The 22,821-nt window shown below is 47.7% G+C and overlaps 1 protein-coding gene across 1 annotated transcript in view; it reads right to left on the bottom strand.

The window, feature by feature from the left end:
• Positions 1 to 21,918, bottom strand: part of Xylt1 (xylosyltransferase 1) — a 282,826-nt gene extending 260,908 nt beyond the window's left edge. The window contains 1 exon segment of the mRNA NM_022295.2: positions 21,563 to 21,918. Within this exon segment, the coding sequence (NP_071631.1) occupies positions 21,563 to 21,910 (348 nt within the window). The 5' untranslated portion in view covers positions 21,911 to 21,918.
• Positions 21,919 to 22,821: the final 903 nt, after the last annotated feature.

Here is a 22,821-nt window from a genome sequence, read left to right as displayed (position 1 = left end):
TCTGTGGGAAAATGCAAGGCTGTCTTCAGAAACATTTCTTCATCCCAGAGAGAAAAAGGCTAGTCCTCAACCCTTTGGAAAATAGGGACAGACTCTGAAGTGGGGTCCTTAAAAAGTTCTGGGTCTCAGGACTGAGACAATGAATTAACAACACAACAAGTTTAAAACTGCCCAGCACACTACACAGCCTCAGAGAGACACTGAGGTCTTTCTCCTGAAGTCAGAGGCCCCATCCCTAGTAGATGAAGCTTGGGTTTAACACAGTTCTGGAGCAAAAGAATATGGTTTGATGCAAAAGAAATGCCTGCCTTTCATAAAACTCATTCTAGAACTTAAAAATCTATTCACTAAACATGTTCCCCCCACCCCCTCCTTTATCCTGGGACTATCACTACCTATAACAATAAGTAAGCACTTTACAGTATGCAACACGTATCTGGGCACATGCTCAATAAAATAAAATGTCCACTCACTTCACCTCTCCACAGAACTCTCTGCAGTAGGTAGGCCCCATGCACCCATTTTCCTGATGAAGCAGCTGAGGTCCTGTGCATATCTCTACAGTCACACAGATGGTAAGTGGCAGAGCCAGGACTTGAACTGAGGTAGCTCAGTTTCAAAGACCTTGTGCTTTCCACTCCCCACTCCATTGTACTGTGTGCTCCAACTGAGATGAACAGAGACATTGTGGCATGGAATAAAAAATGACACTCGTGCTTTCTTACAAACACACACACACACACACACACACAACACACACACACACACACACACACACACACACACACACACACACCAAAGTTCTTCTGAAATGGAGGTGGGTCTCAGATAGGGTGATAGTTCTGACTACAGCCACAGCTCTTCCCTTGTCCAGTTTTCAGAAACCTGAGAATTATTCTTTCAAGATGGAGACTAAGAGAACAATCTGCTGAGGAGGGTCAAGCAGGCTAGACATATACCCGATGCCCCATCACAGGCCGAAGGGGACAGTGAAGAATTCTATCCCCAGGTTCACCTATCTCCAGTCAGTCCCAAAGCCCGATGAGAGAATCCAGCATCTGTGATGAGAACAGGAAGAACGTGGCTCCATGAGCCAGGCTGAGGGGTGATGCAGACCTTTCGTTAACCAGCTGTGCGACTCTGCTGGATTAGCTCCCCTCTCTGCATATCACTTCCTGCATCCACAGACTGACCATGCAACAGCTGTGTTAAGACTCACATGACAGGGTGTCAGAGGCATTAACTGAAAAACACATGGCATGTGGCTAGCTTAATACTATCATCTCATATCTCTCTCTCTCTCTCTCTCTCTCTCTCTCTCTCTCTCTCTCTCTCCCTCTCTCTCTCTCTCTCCTTGTGTAGTTCTATCTGTCTGTCTATGAAATATTTCATGTAGGCCAGACTGATCTCAAACTCACAATGCAGCCAAGAATGATCTTGACCCTCTCATCCTCCTGCCTCCACTCCAGATACTAGGATTCTAAGCATGTCCTGCCATGCCCAGTTAGTGCCTTTCCCAGGGCTTCATTCATGCTAGGCAAGCACTACCAGCCAAGCCACATATTCAGCCCATCCTTATTATCAGCCCCAACATCAGTATCAGTGTATCAATGTTCTACACACCAGGTTCTAAGAACTCAGTCTCAAAATGCAATCAGAACATTTAAGAAGCTGACAGGAGACCACATAACAAGAGTTGACTCTAAAGGATCTAAAGTATGTTGGGTCTTACACACACACACACACACACACACACACACACACACACACACACACACACTTTGGATGTCACTAGGGATGGAAACCATAACATTACACATGCTGGGCAAGTGAGTGTTCCACCATGGAGCTATGCCTTGAGCCTCTGAAAGCAGGGTCACATAGTTCTTGCCTCATGAATAAAAGCATTTTCTGAACACTTACTATTGGCTAATGTTCTATCACTTTGCCCTGCTCCATCATGGAAAAACAGGATACAAGCATAGCAAGCTCCCACCAACTTGGGATGATGGTACCATGCTGGGGTGGACAGAGCACCACTATCAAATACAAATACCCAGAAGAGCTGGGTCTGGGGCACAGGCTTACCATCCTAGCTAATCAGGAGACTGAGGCAGGAAGATTGCAAGTCTGAGACCAGTCTTAGCTACAGAATGAGTTCAAGGCTAGCATGGGCTGCATGAGTTGCTGTCTCAAAGATGAAGGAGGGGGAGGAAGAAGAGAAGGAGGATGTTGAGGAAGAGGAAGAGGAGAAGGAGAAGGAGAAGGAGGAGGAGAAGAGAGAAAGAAAGAAAGGAAGGAAGAAAGAAAGAAAGGAAGGAAGGAAGGAAGAAAGAAACTGCCATGTATTATTAATGTATTATTAATCTGGTCACGTGCCAAGCTGTTAATGTTTCCAACATCTGGGTCTAGGGATGTTGCTAATGGTAGAGTGGTTGCCTAGCTAGCATGAATGAAGGCCTGGGTTCTATCTGCAGTACTGCAGAAAGGAGGAGAGGGGAAGAAGGAAAAAAGAGAGAAAGAGAAAGGAGGAGAGAGAAAAATGGAAGAAAGAAGGGAAAGAGAAAGAAAGAGAGGAAAAGAGAGAGGAAACGAGCAGAAGTAGGGTATAGGACACAGGAACCTTTGACGCAGGGATGAAGGAAAGTCTGTGTTGGTGTGGTCAGTTTGCAGGGGAGTTGAAGACCCCAATGCCACTACAGGAGAAAGAATGGTTTTGCTGAAGGATATGTGCAGTAGACTCCCAAGAAACTCTGTAAAACTTCAAGATACATGATGGTCTGTTCATGGTTCTCTTCCCCATCCCCTGATTTTCCAAGATGTTTAATAAAACAGGGAAAGAGATGAATTTTTAATAAAATAAATATAGGAATCTCATTGAAAAACTTTCATCCCAGTGGCCTGAGCTATTAAGGACTTTCATAAATTGAAACTACCTCATTTGGATCCTGATTCAACCTTTTCCATTTTTTCTTTCAGGATTCTCCCTTTCTTATTTTAGTGTATCCTCAGTGACTTGTTTTAAAAGGAAAAATTAGCCTCTCACTTTTTCCACTTTCATCATCTATGTTTCAGATCAAAAGCTACCTTGCTTTGAAAACGGGCTATGAATTTGCCTCTCGGCACCTTGTTAACCTCTCCTGTCAGGCTAGGATATGAGCTGTTCCCATTGCCACTGCATTTCATCTCAAAGGTCTCTGAGACTTCTTCTTTGATATAGGAGTGATGTAGACAGGATTATTTTTATTGTTTGATTTTTGAGATGGGGCTGGTGTAACTCAGGTTGGACTCTGTGGTGGTTTGACTGAGAATGGCCGCAGAGGCTCATACATTTGAATACTTGGTCTCCAGCTGGTGGAACTGTTTGGGAAGGGTTAGGAAATATGGTCCTATTGAAAGATTGTTTCCTTGGGGATGGACTTTGAGGTTTCAAAAGACTCCAGTGTTCCATTTCTGCCTCCTATTTGCATAAGTTCTAAGCTTTCCCCACAGCCATGTGTTATCCATGCCTTTGCTCTATCATGAATACTAACCATGACAGAGTCAACATGGACTCTAGCCCTCTAAAGCCATAAACCGAGATTAAATACTTTCCTTAATAAGTTGACTTGGTCATAGAGCTTAATCACAGCAATAGAAATGTAAGCAAGACATCCCCCAACTAGCTATGTATCCAAAAATAAGTTTGAACTTCTCATCCTCTTTCCTCATCCACTCAAGTGCTAGGATTATAGGCTACCATGCCTGCATTATGCAGGGCTAGAGATAAAACCCAAGGCTGTATGAATGTTAGGTAAGCATTGCACCTACTGAGCCAGATTCCCCAGCCCTAGAAATGTCATCAGTTTGCATTTCTATGTGACTGCATTTTAGAAGAGAATGTCCAACACCTTGCTATTCCATGAATGAGGCCAGAAGATTTCATCTTTTGAAATAGATTAGTTTATTCTGAGCTGAAGTTAATCACCAATTTTATGAAGGCATCTCAGAACATCTAGAGTGTGGTCTCTTCTGTATTGTATTTTGTTTTCTGAGATAAGGTCTTATATAACCCAAGCTAGCTTCAAATTTCATATGTAGCAGAGATTTTTGGTAGTCTTACTCTCCTGCCTCCACTACCCAGGTGTTAGAATCACAAGCATGTGTTACCACATCCAGCTTACAAAGTAGGCTTGGTAAAGAAGATGTCATAGGGTTGATGAGATAGCTCAGCAAGTAAAGGTTCTTGCCACCAAGCCCGGTAACCCGAGTTCAATTCCTAGAACTGAAGATAGAACCGTTGCAAATTGTCCTTTGATTTCCACATGTGTGCCATGGTGCTTATTCTCTCTTTCCCTCCCTCCCTCCCTTATTCCTTCTCTCCCTCCCTCCCTCCTTCCCTCTCCCCGCCATACCTTTATAAGGAGTTCTAAGGTTTAATAAACTGTATAGCTGGAGTTAGGGAGCAAAGCCACGTAGACTGAAGAGTTAAATATTTCATATCTAGGAAATGCACATTCAGAGTCCTAACCCCATGTTTAAAAAAGAGAAAAAAAACTACAACTGAAACTTACCAACATTGAGTCATATGTAACAGATTGTGGCTGACATGGGATTTCATGTGCACTTCCAGCACAGAAATCCATATTTTACCCCCCACCCCCTAAAAATAACAGCAGCATGCATATCTTCTTGTGACACCGGTGAAGTCTGCTATTGCAATCAGCAGGACCTGAGGCCAGGCTTCTTAAACAGCCAGGATGTTCCTCTGCTGGGGAAGGCTGGCTGGAAGACAAAACTGACAGGTCTCTTTAACAAGCCCCAGAAAGAATATGAAGTCATTGTATTTAGCCAGCGCCAAGCAAATCTGAAAGACGATGGATCGAAGGGAATCCTTGTCCCAACCCTGTCAGCAGCTGTGGCTGCAGAAGTGGGACAGTAAATACAAAGTGACTGGGGTTCAGAAAGCGAGGCAGATCCTGGGCCACTAAACAGTGCTGACACTGCACAGAGCGCCAGGTCCTCAGATGGAGGCCAGAGCTCTAATGTTCTGCGGCCCACAACATATGCAGTCCCTGAAGGGACACGTCAGCACAGCATTTCAATGTAAAATGACACATGCCACTGCAGGCTAGAGATCCTATGGGGGAGGCAGGGCTGTACTCATCTGCTTCCCAGCAAGAATACCAGAACAGCTAGGAATAAAGAGAAGTCAATCAAAGCAGAAAGTGATAGGGATTTTAAAGAAACAAACAAACAAACAAAAAGGCCTAATTCTGCCAGACTTGTTTTGCTGAGTAAAGATAACAGCTTTCTGGACCATATGACTACAGCAGAAGAAATTAAATGATGGCATCGTTTCCCAAAGTTGTTAACGTCAGGTGCTCCCAGCAGCCTTAAAGGAACCGAACAGTACCAACTAATACATCTCAGTTGTGCGGACTCCTGTTCCACAACGCTAATTATGGACATAAGCCTCATCCTGAAACCTCAACCTGGGAACCTACCACCGAACTCCACCTCTCAGTGTGAAAGGAAGTAAGGTTTTAAAGTGAAAGCTTGTCTCCCTTAAAAAAGGGAAACAAAGCAAAACAGGAAGTAGGTTGATTTTGCTCATGGATATTTATCTAGCCAATGTCCGTGTGCTCATCAAGGACACGTATGCAAATGCTCAGGGTAGAGCTGGAGGGATGTCTCAGCAGACAAAGCTGCATACCACCATTCCTGATGACCCTGAGTACTGGGGACCTACATGACGGAGGGAGGCCGTTGACTCTTGCAAGTTGTAGCACTGTGCGCGCTCGCTCTCTCTCTTTCTCTCTCTCTCTCTCTCTCACACACACACACACACACACACACACACCCCACACACACACACCCCACACACCACACATACCACACACACACCACACACACACACACCACACCACACCACACCACACACACACACCACACCACACCACACCACACACACACACCCCACACACCACACCACACACACACACCACACACACACACCACACACACACACACACCACACCACACCACACCACACCACACACACCACACACACCACACACACACACCACACACACACACACACCACACACACACACCACACCACACCACACCACACACACACACACACCACACACACACACACCACACACACACACCACACACACACACCACACCACACCACACACACCACACACACACACCACACACACACACACCACACACACACACCACACCACACCACACACACACACCACACACACACACCACACCACACCACACACACACACCACACACACACACCACACACACACACACCACACACACACCACACACACACACACACACAATAAATTCTAATATAGTAATCTCTTCTTAAAGAATGTTCATGGCAGCACTATTTCTAATAGTCACGAATTAGGGGCCAGCTAAAGGGCCATGAACGGGCAACTTGGAGGTATAAGGCTTGCTGAGCCTGGACCAGCCCTAGGTTCCATGCCCAGCACTGAGAAGGGAAGTAAATAAAAGTTAGAACTATAATACATCTTCACAATCAAGGCAGCTCACAGCCCAATCAGCTTCCCAGAGAGAAATGAAATTAGCTAGGCATCCTTCATTATGGCCAGGTACCAGCAGAGTCTAGTGTCTTTGGGGATATTTAATAATAAAATACAGGTTGCCATTACTTTCCTCCAGCTGACATTGTGTTTGTGTCTAAAGTGACACCCACCTGAGAGACTGAGGACAGGGCCACCATTCAAATCCAGCATCCCCGGGATGACATACTTCTCTGTCATCAGTGCCTCTGACAGTGGACCTTGGCTGTCCCTTCCACTCACAACAGCAGCTGGCAAAACACGTGGCCTTCAACCTGCAGCCAAAGCTCCACTGGACATTCAGGGAGGGAAAGGGCCAGGCCTGGCTTCCATGCAATTCCCAGAGAATCTGTGGTTAATTATTTTTCTCTCTGTAAGCAGCTGGGTCTCCTTGAAATTTGAGTTCGTAATAATTGCTGTAATTATTATTTTAATACAAATCAGAAACTTATCAAAATATTACACCACGGATGTTACTTCTCTTTCCCACTGTGGATGGAGGGTGCTTGCCACTAGCCCTGCCCAACTCGGTGAGGATGGGGGTCAGGGCTTTTCAACACAGAGAACTGCCAGGTCTGAATGTGTGAATTCTGCCTTTAGCCACAGTAAGCTACACTCTGGTTTACACCCCAGCTTTTAATCCTGGCTTGGTGCTGTGTCTCAGTAGTTCCATCTACACAATGGGCAGATGGGACCAACTTTGTAGTAGAGGGATTTCGCAGAATGGCTCAGAGAAATGTCTCTGCTAAAAATCATCTACCGGAAATGTTGGTAAAGAGAACCCTGGCACATCAAAACTGAGCTTGTCAGGGTACATATGTAATCTCAGTGCTTAGGAGAAGGCGGATCCCAGGGTCTTGCAGGCCAGCCAGAGTTCTGAATCATAGAACTCTACATACAACAAGAGCAGAATATACACAACATTGGTCCACAGCTTCCACCACACCTCAACACAAACACATGTACACCTCCCATACACACATACACCCGTCTGTGAAGCCCAGAATTTTGACATACATGTAGGCTCCCTGATCATGCCTGAGTTATGTTCCAGGGTTGCTTGTCTTATAGCTTAGGGGAATTCCTTATTCTCCCCAGGCTTCAGTCTCTCGAGGGAAATAAAGATCAGGGAATAAAGTAGGAATTGGCACAGCAGCCACTTGATAAGGCCGTTGTAAATGACTGAATGTGATAATTCCCGATAGTCTGCCTAGCATGACACACACTGACTTCTCACAGGGAGCCGCAATTGTTGCATGCTACTGTGAGAGTTAATTCAAATCTTGTCAAATGGCCCACAGAAGCTGATGATCCCTTGAAGGCGTGGTTTCCAGTGGCTCAGCTGAATGGGATGGCGTCTGTAGGAGGCGGGGCTGCACTGGAGCAAGCTAGGTGACCAGCAGCCAACCTCTTCCTACTTTCAGGCTATCATAAGGTAGGCGGCTCCCTTTACCACATTCTCCTGGCGCATCACAGGCTCAGTGCTGAAAAACCAGGTTTAGAAACTGTTCCAACCCTTGAGCCAGAGTCAATCTCCCCTGCCTTCCATGCTGCATTTCGCCACAGTAAAGGGAAGTTGACTCACACAAAACCCAACCGTGGTTTCAAGTGACACAGATAAGCAGGGTGGCCCCGGGGCAAGCTGGAAGTTCCAGCAGAAAGGAAAGTCACACCTTCCTCCTGCAAACTGTTACCTTTCCACAAACAAAAGCCAGAGTCCAGTAGTAGTAGGCACTCCAGAATAGATTAGGATTTGAAGTCAGTGATTTTGACTACCAACTCAATGTTTAGAAATTATCTGCTTCTCTCATATGAAGGAAGAGGAGAAGGAGGAAAGATGGGAGATGGGAGGTGCCAGGGAGAGCCAGGTTTGCTCCTGACTTCTGGCTTCCCCACTACTTTCCAGCATCCACTTCTGTTTGAGCATCATCTCCCCTGTAACCACCCCCAATAAACAGCTGGCTTCCTCCAGATCCTTCTGCTGGCTGACAGTTAGGAACCTTCCAAACACTCCAGCTGCCACCAGCTTCCTGGTGTGAGGGGTGTGTGTGTGTGGGGGGGGTGTTAGTAACAGAAGCCAGGCCCACCTGCAAATCACTTGGTGGTTGCTGAACCCTTCCTGCATGGTCCCCACCCTCCTCAAACTGTCTTCTCTTTGCCTTCTACTTCAGAAGTGAGAAGCTAAGAGACTTAGGTGAGGGTCTAGCTTATATCAGACCCAGAGTCAAGTCACCTGCAAGCCAAAGGGGCTCCCTGTGTCTTTGACACCAGCTGTCTCTTCCCTGCCGGAGATAAAAGGCTGCATGAATGAGAGGCAATGAACAGGCTTTTATTTCATACTGAACATCTGCAAAGCCTGGTCCTCTATGAAAAAATAAAAACCAACCAACAAACACAAAACAGCTAAAAAAAAAAAGTCTGGCAAAGGGAAACAAAACAAAACAAAAAGAATTCTCATCCCATCTCTAATTGATAAAACCTCATTTCACCAGTAAAGATGAAGAGGGAAAGAATATCTTCTACATCCCCCAAAAAGGGGTATTTAATGAGGTAACCACCATATTTCTTGATCCCTCTAAGTGGGTTTTAATACCATCCTTAAATAATGTACACAGAACTCTCCATTACAAAGCTGTTGTTTATTTTATGAACGCCAGTGTGGTTGAGTGTGGTTGAGTGCCGAGACGTTGTGAAATGATCTCTCGCTGTCCTTGGGTTTTCCTCCCTCCCCACCTCCCTCCTCTTGAGATGACTAGGTGCCCCCATTGTCCTTAAGAGTCGCTGCTGACATCTACGTGGGATGTCCAGGTTCTGTTGCCCGGGGCTCTGAATTGCATGCAGTCGTGGTTCTGGGTTAAGTTAATGCAGTGGTTTACCAGTCTGTCCGGGGACCCATTCATCACAGCTGACTCCGGGTTCAATACGTAGCGGACCGAACAGAGGGCATGGATTCAACAGGAGGCACGAGTCCCAGAGAGTCACAGGAAGGGCTGGGAACTAAATGGAGGAGGACAAACCTGGGAGTCCTCCATGGGGGTCTGTATAAAAGCAACAGAGCCATGAAAACCCTCTCTCTCAGCAGGCCTAGTTCACTCCCCTCCAACAGCCCAGAGCTTGGTTCTTCTTAGTGTCTGCCCCAAACCTTTTCCATTGAGACCTCAGAACAAAACAGCGCAGCTATGTGTTCATTTCTCTCTGTGTGTGTGTATTCACGTACAGAGATAGGTGTTTTCGGGAGTAAGAGGGCAACCCCGGTAGTGTTCCTCGGGTACCATGATGTTTGAAGCAGTCTCTCACTGGGCAGAGCTCACCTATTTGGCTGGCTGGACAGTGAACCCCAGGGATTCAACTGTCCCTGCCTCCCCAGTTCACTACATCTGTTTGAGGTTTGAGGGGAGGGGGTTTGTCAATTGTTTGTGTTTTGTTTTGGTTTGTTTGCTTGTTTTGTTTTTTTTTAAATGGGTTCTGCAGATCAAATTCAAGCCTTCACGCTTGTGTGGTAAGCACTTGACAGACTGAGCCATCTCCACACCCTGGCATAGGTATCATCAGAACAGCCAACAATCTCCAAACAGGTTAATGGACGTTTACAAAATGTGTATGTCTTTGACAGTCTTTCACCAAACTCAGTTAGGACCCAGTTAAAACCGGGTTGCAACTATGATGTTTATAGACTGGTAGGTAAATTCTTTCTACTTTCTTGTCACATTTTTTACAAGTGAGGCCACAAGAGCATTGAGGCTGGCACTTTGATGGCCTGGCTAGATGTATACATTTTCCCTAATATGCATTTTTAAATACACAAAGCATTATTAGTATTTTTAAATCTGCCACTCAAGAAGTGGGGGAGAGATGCACCGGCAAAGTCACAGGTGCTGTTTCTTGGTCTGAGTGTGGGAGTCTTGGGCGTGCTCAGTTTGTGACCCATTCACTGGACTGTACACAGTGAAAGGAGAAGGGAGAGAGAAAGGAAGAGAGTCAGAACACAGAGCAGTTAGATGAACATAAAAATCTGAGAACTGTGAAAATGTCATGCAGATGTGACTAGACACAGTCCTTGGTACACAGCTATCATAGCTTTAATTGTTTTTCCTTTTTCTGTGCTAGGAATGGAAGTCAGCTGCGTTCCCAGCCCTCAAACTTCAGCATGAGAGCTGTCAGCCCTCCTGAAAGCCCTGGGGAATTGACATTAGTGTCTGCAGAGTATTTGGGACTCGGGCAGCCAGTTTGGAACTCTTCTAGCAAAAAGCATCCTTCCAAAATATTTCCTCACCCTAAAGTTAGCGAAATAACCACCAAAAGTGAACATAACTAACTGCTCCCCCCAAACTCTGCCCTCCTCCAGATGCGCATTGTTCTCTCCCCAACACTGTTGCCTTCGCTCTTCAGTAACATAGATTATATTCCATTGTGATTATTCTGCTTGTGCATCCTCCTGCGTTCCAACCATGGCTAGCAGCAAATGGGTCCCACATTTTACACAGTGCCTGACTCACAGCAGAAACTCAGGAATCAATGTGGCTAGTTTGTGAATGCACGCTTCCTCTTGTGAATTTCATTCATGCATGCATTCATTCAATCACTTAATCATTAGGGAGGAGAGCTCCCCGGACCCCACTCTGAGACAGGAGCCCCAGCATCCACTCCATGGGGCATTCTGAGTGCCCTAACACTTGCTTCTTTATTTCCAGGTTTGAGCTCTGTGACCCAAGGAGAGAGTAGGGTTTACAGGCATCATCAGAGGAAATCCAGAAAGATTCAGAGGTGAAAGTCAGACATCTTTGATAGAGCTATGACCCAAGCCAAGGGGTCTACTGGTCCTTTTTCTTCAAAAACTCCCAACTTCCCAGTGCCCACCTCTGTAGTGTAAGGACATATGGAACACATACGTGGATGGTGGGGGTAGGGCAGGGATTCTAGCTATCCTGCTGACACGAAGTGGAAACTTCACCAAACTGCCGAATGCAGGATTTCATTTCATCCTTGAGGTTCGACTTCTGAGTAACCTGGTGTTTGAGAGAATTTGTATACTCTGGGGCTCCACTACCTCCCTTCACACAGAGGGCACTTGAAAAATAGTTGCAGTAATGACCGGCATGTGGCTACTCTCAGCCATCCACAATGATCACAAATTTCTAGCAAACAGGTGGCAAAATGATTAGATGAGTTACTCAGTGAATGAGTTTTTAAAAGTGATCTTGAGAGAGGGATCTAAGAATTGAAGAGTTCAGGGTATGACCATTTCCAGCTTGGCCATTCATAACAAACAAAATGTGACACAGGACAGATAGGCCTTTTCGACATTTAAAAGAACTGAATTAGTCCACACAGCCTTATGGCACTTAATGTATGGGTCAATTTCTAATTCCATGAATGGATGGGGTGAATGCAAAGACAGACAGAAGGGTAGATGGATGGATCATACATGTATATGTAAATGAATTGAGGTTGGATAGATAGAAAAATAGATATGCAATACATGTGTGGTTAAATGCATGGGTGGATGATGGATGGAAGGATGGATGAATGGATAAATGAGTGGCTATGTGAATGTATATATATATATATATGTGTATGTATATATATGTATGTATATATGTATAGGTGAGTGGATAGGTAGATGGATGGATAGGTGGGTTGGTGGGTGGGTAGATGGAAAAATGGCTGGGTAGATGGATGGATAGGTGGGTGGATGGGTAGACAGATAAATGGATGGATGAATGGGTGGGTGGGAGGATGAGTGGATGGATGGATGGATGGATGGATGGATGGATGGATGGGTGTATAAATGGACGGATGATGAAATGATGATGCAGAGATGAATGGGTGCATATATGAAGGCAAAACAGATATTGATGATGGGCCAGGATTACCTTTTATTACCAAGGCCTATGAGGCCACAGAGTTTCAGACAAGGAAACTGAGCCACAAGTAAGTAAAGACAATATCATAGCCTGGCCTATATCACAAATGGTGCAGAATCTGCCTCTTGGGCTGCAATTGGCTAGCCACACTTTCTATTCTATAGGTTCAGCCTTTCAACTACAGGATGGGGAGCTTAGACTTCATGAGTGGAACAGACTAGTCCTTTGGTCAGGAGGTTATGAATTTGTAGGAGACTGGAAAGCTTCTGAGCCCCTTGATGACACTAATTGTCATTTCCATTTTACCAGAGAATACCTTTCTCTTATATACAAGAGGTCATATCTCATCTAAGCCTAGCAGAGAAGAATGGTCAGCTGGTGAACTGCTTGTGATTGTAATTCTAATCCTCCCTTGCCAGCTACGCTCCTCCTGCAGAAGGGCTTGGAGCATCGGATGGATGGATTCCTTCATTCATTAACTCGTTCATTTGTTTGTTCATGGATACATGGATGATGAGATGGATGGGCTGACGGATGGATGAATGGCTAGGTGAATAGATGTATGTAAGTATACAGGGATAAATGGAATGAAACGGGGCTAAAGACAAAGGTTTACCAGCAGTGTACTAGACAGAGCCCCATACACAATCTTTGTAGTCACCACCCTTCAACTCCTAGTTTGGACTCTTTTCAGAAATTTAACTTTCACCCAATTCATTTTACAGGGCTGTTATTTGTAACCAATAAAAACAGAGATGAGACACCAGCCTTCACTTGTAGGCTGGTGTGAAAGATTCAGTAGGAGTAGAGCTGTCTAGTCAATCCACAGTTGTCTGATACAAGATAAATACTCAAGAACACTCGCTCCCCTCCTTGGCACTGCCATACCATCATTATCACACAGTTGTCATGTGAGCGCATCTCCGGCAGGAAACGGTTACATCAACGGTGACTTTACAGCCCAGCTTCACAGGAAAGATCTCCAAATAGAAACAGAAATACATCTTAGCACCCTGCTTCATTGGTATCCCCTGACCCATTAGCCCAGATAAGCCAGGGTCACCTGACTGGGACAAGCCTGATTTCAGTAGGAACAAATCCCCTTCATTGCCTTCAAGAGGCCTGAGTGGATGAGGAGAGACTCACAAAAGAATTAATTGAGAATGAGTTCCCATCTTTCTCCATGTGGTCAGGGATCTGTGCTTCTAGACTCTGGGACTGATCGATGCCAGTCTCCCTCCCCAGTGGTACACCCACCTGCCTCTACTCCCTACCTTCTTGTAACTCTTTGGTTGGTGATGGAAGGATGAGCAAACCATGAGGACCACAGAGGAACAACCCAAGGAGTTTCTGCAGGCAAATAAGTAAGTAATGCCTGTTGCAAGAGGAAGGAAGTGCCTGCGTGGATTGCATGTTCACGAGATAACTCCTCCTGTGATGGCCCAGGCCATGGGATCCTCCAGAGATAACAGTTGGACAGTTGAACTGGAGAGTGGAGTGGCAGGAACAGGGGTGAGGACATTTTGCACCGGTCTGGAAACCTTACACAACCTCCCCCTGTCCCTTGTCCCTCGTCCTGAATCCAGGACTCCCTGTCTGCAAAGACTCTGGTCAGCTATTCTGTAGTGTGTTTCACTAGAGGCCACACTGCTTTCTTCCTTTTCTGGAGCCATAAAATCCTGTCTTCATACGACATGCGGAGTAAGGTTGCGACACGGTAGAAAGCAGGATGAGCAAGTCTACATACCCAACATGGGGCTGGAGGAATGAGCGTCACACTGTGTCATACTTAATAGTTTATCAAACTCAAGAATTGTGTTAAAAGGGTAGTTTTTGGTGTTCTCCTCATACAAACAAGAGGCAGACATGGTATAAGGGATGTGTTCATTTGTTGGACTAAAGAAACCTTTTGCTGTCATCACTGTTACTTTCTTTTGTTTCGTTTTGTTTTTCTGTGTGTATGTCAAAGCACCTTGCTGGACTCTAAAGACACAAAACAAAATCTTGCCTCTGGGGTTTGGCATTTTGTTGGGATTCGTGGAGTGATGGGATGCTAAGGTCAGAAGGTGACCTCTGCAAGGCCTTAGCCATCAGAGAATGTAGAGTAGACCATTCGGAGTGTGGGAGGCCTGGGTTCAGACCTCAGCTTTGCAGCTAACAACTGTGCTGTTCGCATCGTTCTTCAGGGATCTGGTTCTTAAGAGTCTGCACACTTTTAGGAATCTGTTAACACAGAAGAATGGCTTTCAAGAAGCATATGGCTGCATGAGGGGGTTTGGAAAAGCTGTACAGACGAGGAGCTCAGGACTTGGGACAGCACTGGGCAAGAAGCAGCCTGGGATTGCTTCCCAGTCTCTTCATCTATGTGAGCACAGCAGCAGCCTCGCCCCACAGTGCTGGGAGTGTCCAGAGACGTGGGGAGATGGCGTCTGTGGAACTCTGTTTTTAAGTGTGACCTGTACTACAACTAGTAAGCATAAGACCAACGACTCCTAGTTGGGTACCCTCCTCAGTTTCAACTTTGCATGAAACGCGTAACAGAACGTCCTGCTTCCTAGAGTGGAGGTGTAGACAGAGGAATAGAGTGATTCAGAGACACAGACAGATAGACAGATAGGCAAGCAGGCAGTCCCATACAGACACACACACACACACACACACACACACACACACACATACAAACATACACACACATTCATATACACGCATATTCATACTGGGTAGGAATTTGGTGGAATAAGCTTCATGGATGCAAAATACCAAAATAATGTCAGGCATACAGCCAATAATCAATGAATATTACTCTTCTCTCTACCTCACTCTGTCCTGTTCCAAGGCTGGCCCACACCAAAAGACGCTCAGGCATTCTACTGCAGAATTTCACTCAAAAGCTATCGCAATTGAGTAACTTTGAAAAGGCAAATGTTTATTCCAAACACCCTAGCTTTCCTTCTGAGAAAACAGCTGACACTGGAGCATCAGCCTGTGGCCAGAGCAAACCAGTTCTCACCAATCAGTCAGTACCCTTCTCCCTCTGCACACCACAGAGGTAGCTTCAAGTTGCAGAAAAGCAGAGAGAGACCTGCCCAGGCCATGGAGACAAGACAGTGAAAATCTGGGATCTGACCCTCTGTAGATCAGAGGACATCCTATTGACTCTTAAATTTGTCTTGGGCCTATCACGTGTCCCAGGCATGGTGGGACACAGCTATGATCCCAGCACTGAGGAGATGGTGAGAGACAGCGTTCGGGAGCTCAGGAGTGTGTCAGCCTGGTGGAATCAGTGAGCTTCAGGTGCAGTGAAAGACCTCGCTTCTCTTCTGTCCCTTTAATTGGTTTTTGTGACAGGTGGTACTGGTTATGTATTCATTTCACTTTCTCCAAAGTCTTTGCCTTTTGTTGTGGTAGACAGTCATGAGGAATGAAGAGATAAGCTGGAGATGGCTCAGCAGTTAAACACACTGGCTGTTCTCCCTGAGGTACTAAGTTCAATTCCCAGCACCCACATTGCAGCTATGACGATAGATTCATGGTGGTCTGATGCCCTCTTCTGTTGTGCAGGTGTAAACGCAGACACAATACTCATACATCTTGAAAAAGAAAAAAAAATGAAGGAAGAGATGTGGCGCTGGGAGGTGACTCGGTTTGTAAAGTGTTTACAGCACAAACATGAGGACCTGAGTTGGATCTCCAGCACTCTAGTAAAAAGCCAGCCATGGAGGAACACATCTATGATCCCAGCACCGAGGAGGTGGAACAGACAGATCCTGGAGCTCACTGGTGAGGCGGCCTGGTGGAACCAGTGAGCCTCAGGCTCAGCCAGACTCCTTGTTTCAAAAATTAAGCTTGACAGTGATAGAGGAGGCTTCCCATGTTGATCTTTGGCCTCTACACATGCACACCTCTGCACACATATACCCAGATGCATACACCCACATGTCCACATGAACACGTACACACACACACACACACACACACACACACACACACACACACACACACACACACAGGCAGGGTCAGGGGGAGAATAAAAAGGGAGAGAGATTTTAAAGAACAATCTGAAGGCTGGAGGAACTCCGCCCTGCACAGTTATATGGGGTGGGGTGGCATCTTAGATTCTCTGCACAGAGATTTGCAACCCCTCTCTCTCATTGCCGGCAGTTCAGAGTAGACGGGTAGAGTCTTATTACAGAGGTAGGCTTAAGAATAGTCTGCATTCTCAGTTCAATGGTTTGCTGCTGGCATTCGCCAATGTATTCGTTGAGGGAATCAGAGAAAGGACTGGAAGAACTTGAAGGGGCTCGAGACCCCTTATGAACAACAATGCCAACCAACCAGAGCTTCCAGGGACTAAGCCACTACCCAAAGACTATACATGGACTGACCCTGGACTCTGACCTCATAGGTAGCAATGAATAGCCTAGTAAGAGCACCAGGGGAAGGGGAAGCCCTTGGTCCTGCTAAGACTGAACCCCAAGTGAACGGGATTGTTGGGGGGAGGGCGGTAATGGGGGGAGGATGGAGAGGGGAACACTCATATAGAAGGGGAGGGGAAGGGGCTAGGGGGATGTTGGCCTGGAAACCAGGAAAGGGAATAACAATCGAAATGTAAATAAGAAATACCCAAGTTAATAAAGATGGAGAAAAAAAAGAATAGTTTGCATTGTAAGTCAGACACACACACACACACACACACACACACACACACACACAGATATCAACTTTCTATGCTAACTTAAATCATTATTTTTTTTCCTGTCAAGTACATGGATCAAAGTCAAACAATCCCCAGAAAATAAGAATTTTAAGCCTCAGTTGGCCTCCTGTTTAAAAATTAGCAAGCGACTCACCATCCAAGCTTTTAAAGGATTTTTTAAATGAGCTAATAGCCTAGAGAGAATAGGAAAGTGACTACATGCATACATGCATACCCATGAAATGTCCTACCTGTTAAATGCTCTGAAACGCAAATTTTCCAAGCATAGGCATGACATGAGGAGTGGAAATTCTAAACCTGCTTCATATGACAGGTCACAGTTAAAATGCAGGCACAAATCATGTACAAAATTACCTTTAGGCCATGTATATAAGATATGTATATAGCATACAAATGAATTGTTCAAGCCAGGTGTGGGTGCACATAGCTGTAATCTCAGAAGCATCATGATTTAGACATTAGTCTGAGTTACACAGCAAGACAAGAAAAAAAGGGGACCAGGAGGAAGAGAAACAGGAGGAAAGAAAAAATGAGAGAGAGAGAAAGGAGAGAGAGAAGGAAAGAAAATAATAATTTTGTTTAATTACTTTGTGTGCTTAATCTTGGGTCCCATCCCATCTTTTTATTTACATGCTAATATCCCAAAGTATCTTTCGAAATCCAAATTTTGAAACACTCCCCCATTCAAAGTATTTCAGATAATGAACATCTGGCCTGTATTTATTATCTTATTATTAAATTAGATGACTACTACTTATCTATTTTATTTAGCATTTCCAGTGTGTGGTAAAGCAGACGGCATTATATCTGCAGCAAGATAAATATCGCTCAAGGATGCACACTTCTGCATACAAAGTGTCATGCTTTGCTCAGACAAAATGTTTCACTGGAAGTGTGGAGGAGACAAACCGGCCATCAAAACACTCTCTGTTCTCTCTGCAAACATTTAGACGGAAAGGAAAGCTTTGCCTCCAACGCCACTGGAACCTTCGTCCAAAGTCACTGCTAATGTCTGCAAGAGTTATCTGAGTAATGTGAAGAATGAGGGATCTCTGCAGAAAAACATCAGCATTTCAAAGGGGCCAGACCATCCAAAACCAGCCTTCTAGTGTAAGCCTGCAGCCGCAGCGGGCAAGGACACTGAAAAACTAGATTCCTTAAAGGAATCTTCCTAAGTACCTTGAGTGACAGTGTATCTCAGGACACAAGTGACAAATGGTGGGACTACGGGATTTTAGCAAGAGAGAGGAAAATATGGGTATGACATCCACGGGCATAACTTTCATTTCCTCCCAAGTCTATTAAAGAACTTCTGCTGGCTGATCTTTCTGACAGTCCCCTCACCCCTGACTACTTTCCCTCATCTACAGCTCAGTGCTCTCTGTTTTATATTCCGAGACTACAGTGAAGTTCGTTTCTTACTGAGGCCCAGAGAAAACGCCCCGCTACAGAACTCAGCTGTAATCTGCATCAAACTAACACATGAAAGCTCAGGGATGCTGAGAGGAAAGGGAGATAGATACTAGCAAACCTGCGCAGGGATGCTCATCTCACCACCATCCTCGAACACACCCTCTGGCCCTGCCTGCGTACAAACCTGAGTGCTCCTTCCTCTCTTAAGTAAGTGCCTCCAGTGCCCAGTCACAGGTACAGTCTCTGTACCTAGATGCTGCTCTCCAAACATAAAAGGCGTGATCATAGTTCAGAAGTTGGGAGAGGGAGAAAGCTACCAGGAGAAGCAGATAGGTCTGCATTAGGAGATACTCTAGTCATAATGGCTGCTCGACACCCTTTGCCACACACTCACCCAAGCCATGGTTGTTCACCCTACCCTACCCCAGCCTGACACAAAGCATGACACAGAGACAAACACCACTGACCAAGCATACACTTCCATGGTATTTGCAGAAGTCATCTGGAAAAAATCACAGGAAGCATGTGTGTGTGGGGGGGGGTGGGGGGTAAACATGCATGTGTGTGCACAAGTGTGTGTGTGTGCCACTTCTGAATGCCAGCCTGAATCCCTCTGCAGCATTGTGCATGCAGTAAGCCCAGGCAGAGTCCAGAAATGAATGGCATGTTTCAAGGGCCACCGTGGTCCTTAGCAGTCTGTGGCTCTCTCTGCCTGTATCCCAAGCTCCAGCTCTGAAGGACTTTGGGAACAGCCTGCCCCCTTCTGGTCTCCTTGAGCTCCACGAAAGGGCAGGGGTTGGGGTGGGCACACCTTGAGGAGGACAAGCAGACCCCTAGTTCTAGCCAGCTAGCACACTGCAGCTCCTGGGGATGGATGTGAGAAAGGAGGACGACGAGAGGAGAGTGAGAGTGACGTGCATAGGACAAAAAGTCCAGGAGCAGCAATTAGACTGGACAGTTGAGAACTACCAGGAATGGGAAAGTGAAAGAAAACAGAATGAAATGTATATATGCCTACATGAGAAGCTAAAGAAATGGAGACACTGGAGGATGCGGGTGGGAGGACATTCCCGAATGCACGGATAAAAGTAAATCTGCAGACAAGCTCCACTGCTAGGACTGGGGATCTAAAAACACGTTTTAAAGGGGAAGTGGCACCCTGCCACCCACCTTCCCCATTCCAGACCCAATGTGACTGGGCTAGGGCATGAGAGATGACTCCTAGGTGAACACACATGGAGGGGTTGTGCATCACTGCTCAGAACATCGGGGAGTTATAGAGAAATCAGCAGTTGGTTTCTTTCCCTCCCTTCGCCCTAATCTCAACAGGTGGTCTATGTACCCTGAAGGTACCTCCTGAAGCCCGTTTGCAAAAGGTACAGCGAATCCCCTGGTCCCATCCCCACCCTGTCTGTTTCCACACTGAGCCAACACTACATGCTCTTAGTTCCTCCCACCTCCCAGTAGGTCTCCAATTTCAGAAAAAAACATGTAATAGCATTTTTTTTTCAGTTGGAACACATGATCAACTCCGGGAGTTCAAATGCAGTGAGTGCCTGGGTCCCCTTGGCTGTAAAAAAGGCTTGGAGACATTGAGAATTCTCAGGTCCTCATCCACAAGTCTCACCTCGGCTGAGGGCAAGACTTCTCCCTGGTAGCTACAGAACAGCCAAATGCTCTGTCAGATCAAGTCCTGAGACTGCTTCAGCTCACAAACACAAAGAGCTGCGCTCGGGCATCAAGGGTCAAGACAGTCCCGAAGAACTTAAGCACGTCAGAAAGCACTTCTGACCCGGCTGGCTGTGTAACTGTGTCTAGGCAGTGTTCAGCAAGAGCTGAGGAGTGACAAGCAATAACAAGGACTGTTCCCTCCCTACAGATCCTAGAAACACTCCCCTGGCGGCTACTGTCCTTCAGATGCTGGGCAGTTCTCTGCGGAGAACCAGCATGATGAACAGAGTCACGTGGCATATCACATCAGCCCAAAGACAGACAGACACTATTCCCATGCAGAGCACAGACCCTGTACAGTAGTTAGGGACTCAGACCTCCGCCCCTCCCCCCACCCCCCAGCTCAGAAAAAGGTGAAACCGATGTCCCGAAGGAAGTTGGGGATAGAGGAGGAAGAAAAGCTGGTGCTCCACCTAGCCAACCAGATGGTACTAGTAGAACTGTGGAAGACAGTTTAAGAGCCCTGACTATGCACATCAAGAAAAGCAAAGCACACTGGGAGGTGTGGTGATAGTGTGGCCAGTCAGCCAGACAGTAAGTGTAACTGGCCACCCATGTCAAGTCAGATACAGCCAGATGGGACCAAGGGGCAGTACTCTGAAGCTGCAAGTCCTGGAGGAGGCGAAGTCAGGGAGGGCAAGAGATGGCAAGGTTAGGGACTAAGGAAGTTGGGCACTGGAAGAAGCAGACACCCAGCGGGGAAAACAGGACCCAAAGTCAGATCAGGCACGCAGGACCCAGTGTTGATTTGGGCACCAGGGATATGGTGGAGGACTTGACACACTCATTCCGGGTCTCTTCTCAGTCCAAAGCAAACAGCTCAGACCAAAGAGGCTGCGTGGAGAACTACCCTTGAGCAGCGGCTGAGGATCCGGTCACGATCCAATGCACGCACTCGAGTGGGGAGTGAGACATCAACGCCCCCACCCAGAGAGCAAGTAGGAAGCCCAGAAAGAGTGATAGGGAACAGGACCCCCTAGAAAGCAAGTCTCTTCTGGAGCTCACTTTCCAGACCCCAAGGGGGCGGTCCTCAGACTCCGCACAGAGCAGCGCAGCTCAGTGCACGACCCTGCAGCTGCCCAGGGTAACCAGGGCAGCCAGAGGCAGCCAGAGGCAGTCAGGAAGCAGAGTCCCTTCGGAAATCGGGACTTGGGTGGCCAAGACCAATGGGAGGCGTGGGTAGGTTCGCCCATCTGTATCTCTGTCCGCGCGGCTCGCGATCCCCTTCCCAAAGGGCACCTTACCCTCGCCCGGGCGGCTAGTGCCCCGCGGCTGGCAGGCTGCTGTGCGCGGGCTCCTCCGGGGCCGCCTCCCCGTGCTCCTCCTCCGCCGGCTCGGCCTCCAGGTCCTCCGCGGGCTGCGGGCAGATGGGCAGCCAGGTCCCTGCGCTCCCGGCGCGGGGCCGCGGGCTGCTGCTGCTGCTGCTCCGCTGCTCCCGCCGCTGCCCCCGCGCGCCGCTGCTCTCCAGCCCCGGAGTCCAGGCTGCTGAAATTCCACACCACCAGCGTCTGCAGCAGCAGCACCATGAGCGCCGCCAGCAGCGCCGAGTGCGAGCGCCGCGCCAGCCTCCGAGCGCACGGCGCCGCCACCATCTTCCGCGGCGGCCCGGGGCGAGCGGGGTGCCGGGACACCCCGGTGCGCGCTCTATCCCGGGGGCTCCGCGCTCGGGCCCCGCCGTCGTCGCCCCGGCTCGCCGCTGCTCCTCCTCCTGCTCCTCTCCTCCACCACCTCCTCCTCCCTTTCCTCCTCTGCCGCCGCCGCCGCCGCCGCCTCCACCGCCGCGGCGCGGAGTTTTCAGACGGGCAGGGACCCGGACGTCACCAGGAGGAGGGGAAGGCGGGAGGCGGGCGCGGGGAGGCCGCGGAGGGGGCGCGGCGCGCGCACGCAGGGACAAGGCTCGGGGAGGGAGCTGGCCCCGCGCGATTCCCTTCTCCCTGGGCCAGGGTCCCCAACCCACTCCCCAGGGTTCTAGGGCAGGCGTTGCGGGTACCAAGACTGGGGAAGGGGCCACCAGGGACGCTGGCCTTGAGTAGAGGGCGGGGCCTGGAGGAGGAGCCGAGGGCAGCGTGGGGAGGAGAAGGTGAGGGAGGGGGTGGGGGCGAAGGAAGCAGACAGACACCCCCCAGAACAGGCGTGGGAGCAAGGTAGGGGTGTGAAAAGGCCGGTACAAGGCGTAGAGAGAGGGAAAGTGAAGGATAGACAAGTCAACAAGGCAGTTCAGCTTGCGTTGGTCAGGAAAAGGGAAAGAAGGGTCCCGAGACCCTGTGTTCCAAGTGGCAGAAAACTGGAGGCGGAGTTGAAGGAGGCGCGGAGTTTTCTGTCCCGGGATCTTTGGCTGCACTGAGAAAACCTTGGCAGGTGGAGATGGGAGAAAACGTAGGAGTGTCACAGGTCCTGGCTCTTGTGCAGCCCGGGATTCCTGGATCACTGACTGAAACGATGGGAGAAGGTTCTCAATGACTCTCCGAGGTTAATCAGCACAAGCACTGTGACTTCTGAGTCA

This window comes from Rattus norvegicus, chromosome 1 (genome assembly GCF_036323735.1).
Source record: "Rattus norvegicus strain BN/NHsdMcwi chromosome 1, GRCr8, whole genome shotgun sequence".
Classification (NCBI taxonomy): domain Eukaryota; kingdom Metazoa; phylum Chordata; class Mammalia; order Rodentia; family Muridae; genus Rattus; species Rattus norvegicus.
Note: the sequence above shows the minus strand (reverse complement) of the source record. Positions and strands in the feature narration are given on the sequence as shown.